This window comes from Giraffa tippelskirchi, chromosome X (genome assembly GCF_054371585.1).
Source record: "Giraffa tippelskirchi isolate mGirTip1 chromosome X, T2T-mGirTip1v1.2.pri, whole genome shotgun sequence".
NCBI lineage: Eukaryota > Metazoa > Chordata > Mammalia > Artiodactyla > Giraffidae > Giraffa > Giraffa tippelskirchi.
The window spans coordinates 93631761-93634720 of NC_137289.1; the positions used below are offsets into that span (position 1 = coordinate 93631761).

At 49.2% G+C, this 2960-nt stretch overlaps 1 protein-coding gene across 2 annotated transcripts; it reads right to left on the reverse strand.

Annotated features, from left to right (window-relative positions):
• Window positions 1-214: 214 nt before the first annotated feature.
• Window positions 215-2737, reverse strand: NDUFB11 (NADH:ubiquinone oxidoreductase subunit B11). Of its 2 annotated transcripts, none has more exons than XM_081567140.1 (3): window positions 2212-2737; window positions 595-725; window positions 215-440 (listed from the first exon to the last, which is right to left on the reverse strand). In XM_081567140.1, the coding sequence occupies exons 1-3, from the start codon at window positions 2416-2418 to the stop codon at window positions 314-316; spliced, it is 465 nt and encodes a 154-aa protein (XP_081423266.1). In that variant the 5' UTR covers window positions 2419-2737; the 3' UTR covers window positions 215-313. The 2 variants fall into 2 exon arrangements, with proteins under 2 accessions (XP_081423266.1, XP_081423265.1); XM_081567139.1 differs by having other exon boundaries at window positions 565-725.
• Between the last annotated feature and the right edge of the window lie 223 nt (window positions 2738-2960).

Consider the following 2960-nt stretch of genomic DNA (forward strand, 5'->3'; position numbering starts at 1 on the left):
ATCTGACTGCAACCACCCAAGTCTTCAAGAAGGACCACCTCGTTGAGCCCAGTCAACCATAGGACCATGAAACATAACACTGAATTGATTTAAGCCACCAAGTTTTAGGGTGTTTGTCACATGGCAACAGATAACCAGAATACCCAGACAAGGCACCCCTACTCTGATGCCCCCACTCCCACATCCCTCTCACAACAGAAGCAACATCAGCCAGTCACACTTTCAGTCCTTTTAATTAGGGGCTCTGAGAAGAGGGCAGAATGGCAGGCAGGGTAGAGAAGGTGGTGCTTCTTATGCCCCTTCTGGCAACCAGTTAGTCCTCATCCTCTGGCAGCTGGATCTTGCTGGGGTCAAAGCAGTTGGATTCCATGATGGGTAGGCCATGGGCCTCTCGGTATTTCACAAGCCTTTCAGCTTCCCGGCGGGCCCACTCCTGCATCCTGGAGGCAGCAGCATGGAGGAAGATGTGAGGGAGCCTCAATGGACATCAATCCCCATCTTAGTTCCCCAGGGAATGGACTCCTGGCGGTCTCCTTCAGTCTCCACCCCTGCCTCTGTCCCCACCCATCCCACTCTCTTGGACACCTCACGCACCTGTAGTCAGGCAGATAAGCCACAAAGGTGCTGCCAAGGACCAAGACGATGGAGAATCCGAAGAAGAAGACAACCCGCATGTTCCAGACGTCCACAGCAGGGTCCTTGTCATAACCGTGGGAGTCTGGGTTCTATGGCAAAGAGAAGTCAACGAGGGCTTCCTGCTACTCCACAAAGCCTGATGCTGGTCCTGTATAACTTGGTCTCCAACTTCACCTTGGACTAATCTCTCCTCCCTCCCTAAATTCCTGTCTGTTCTTAGGACTTGTCAAGCTCCTTCCCACCACAGAGCCTTTGCACTTGCTGTTCCTTCTGTCTGGAAAGCCTTTCCCCAAGATCTAGTCGGGGCTGGTTCTGTCTCCTCATTCAAGCTTTTGGCTTCATCACCATTCCCCTTAGGAGGCACTCCCTAGTCACCTTATCTATTAAGTTGACCTATAGGAAACTGACATTTTTACAGGTCAAAAATGATTGATACTGGCTATTTCCTATGGCTCAACCTCATAACTCCCTACCCCCGAGTCACTCTCCATCCACTTATCTTATTTAACTTTCTTTCAAGCATTTATTAGTTTACCAAAGTAGCATATCCTTCAAATACTCTGATCACATTATATTATTGGTTGCATACCCTATATTACTGTTTTCTAATATTTTACATGTTTATTTTCTGTATTCTCCACTATCATGTAAGCTCTATGAAACCCAGAGCTTTATCTGATTTCTATACTGCTGAATTCATAGCACCCTGAACTTAGCCTGGCATACAGCAGGCCCTCAATACGTAGCTACAGAATGCATGAATGAGTATCCTATATATCCAAGCCCCTCAACAAGAGGTCACTATGGATGAAGCATCTATTATATGCCAGGCCTTTTCCCAAGCAAAAATTGCACAATATCCCAGTGAGGTGGAAAGTGGCAAAAAAAAAAAAGAACACCTTCTAATGGTGAATATTTACTAAGTGCCAGCTGCTGATTTGAGCATTTTGAGTCATTTAATTACTGGAGGCACATGTAGTATTTTATTCTTTTGGAAAATGTCCTAATACTTTCCCTATCTTAAAAAGAAACTGAAGCATCAAGGGCTTAAGCTACTTGCCCAAGGTCAATGCCTGTATTCCAACTAAGACATTCTGATTTCAGTCCGCTATCAGATAGCACAGCAAATCTGGTTTTGCCACACATTCAGTTATGTGAGCTTAGGCAAGTCACTTAACATCTTTATGCTTCAGTTTCCTCATCTGTTGAATGGGTACACCAAAACCACCTACCTCGAAATACGGTTATTATGAGAACTAAATGAGTTAATGTATGTAAAGTGCTTCAAACACCTGAGTAAGCACCACACCAGCGTTTAGTAGCATTGTTGTTACTCTATATTGCTTCAAACGTGCTTTGAACATTGTCCACTTCAGGTTTGATGTCTGTCTGCAAAATAAGGCCAATCTCTGACCCTGAACCCGTACAAAGGAGGAAACAAGCTAGGCAGAATTTCCAAATCTTCGAAGATTTCGCCAGCTGCGCAATTCCAGCCGACTAAGACCGTCCTCTACGGCGCCCTATCTGCCGGTCCCCGATTGACCATTCCGGCGTCCCGTTTCCCCTCCCTCTCACCTTCTCATAGAGGTTTTCGTCCTCGGGTTCTGGGTCCTCCTGCCAGCGTATAATCGGTTCTGACGGCCGCTTTCCCGCCAGAGTGGACGAAGCAATCACAGCCCTGGAGGAGCTGGATTCCCAGCGAACACGGGCAGCCGGGAGCCCTCGCGTCGCCGCTACTGCCAAAAGGCGGCGGCCGCACAAACCCAACATCCCAGCCGCCATAACAGATCGTTCTGCAACCTCTGGGGGTTGGGGACGGAAGTGTGACTCTGCGCAGCCGCAGTTGGCCTGAGCGCTAGAGTTGTCGCTCCGCCCCCGCCGCACTAAATAGGTCCTGAATCGGGACTTTGTTTTCGAATGGGTAAGAGGTCCTCTTTGCCTCACTCTGTCATGGCCTCAAGGAAGCAACCACCTTCTTGTCCTCTCAGTCAGACTGTGGTACTTCTGACCGCTAGGTTGTGGAATTTACTTGACGAAAAGACAGCAATGACACTTGCGCGGATGTTCCCAACCAATCGCGCGGAAATCGGCCTCACCCCCCGGCGAAAGGGGCGGAGCTTCCGTGTGTCTTTCATCTTCGCAGGAAGCCAAGCTCTAAAACGCCAGCCTCGCCGGGTTGGCCAATAGCTACTGCTTTTCTCGACTTGCGGGCTTTCGCAAGGGGAGCGGGGAGGTGGCAATACGCTTGCCAATCAGAGTAGGCCAGGGCTGACCGAGGGCGGACAGCGACCAATAGACGGGGTTGGCCAGAGCGCGCTCCCTTA

Bases quoted from the DNA above. Each gene is read 5' to 3' on its own strand.
- NDUFB11 (XM_081567139.1), bottom strand. From the start codon at position 2,418: ATGGCGGCTGGGATGTTGGGTTTGTGCGGCCGCCGCCTTTTGGCAGTA. The intron at 726-2,211 runs GTGAGAGGGAGG...TCTTTGCCATAG, and splicing joins ACGAAAACCTCTATGAGAAG to AACCCAGACTCCCACGGTTA. The intron at 441-564 runs GTGGGGACAGAG...TGCTGCCTCCAG, and splicing joins TGTCCAAGAGAGTGGGATGG to GATGCAGGAGTGGGCCCGCC.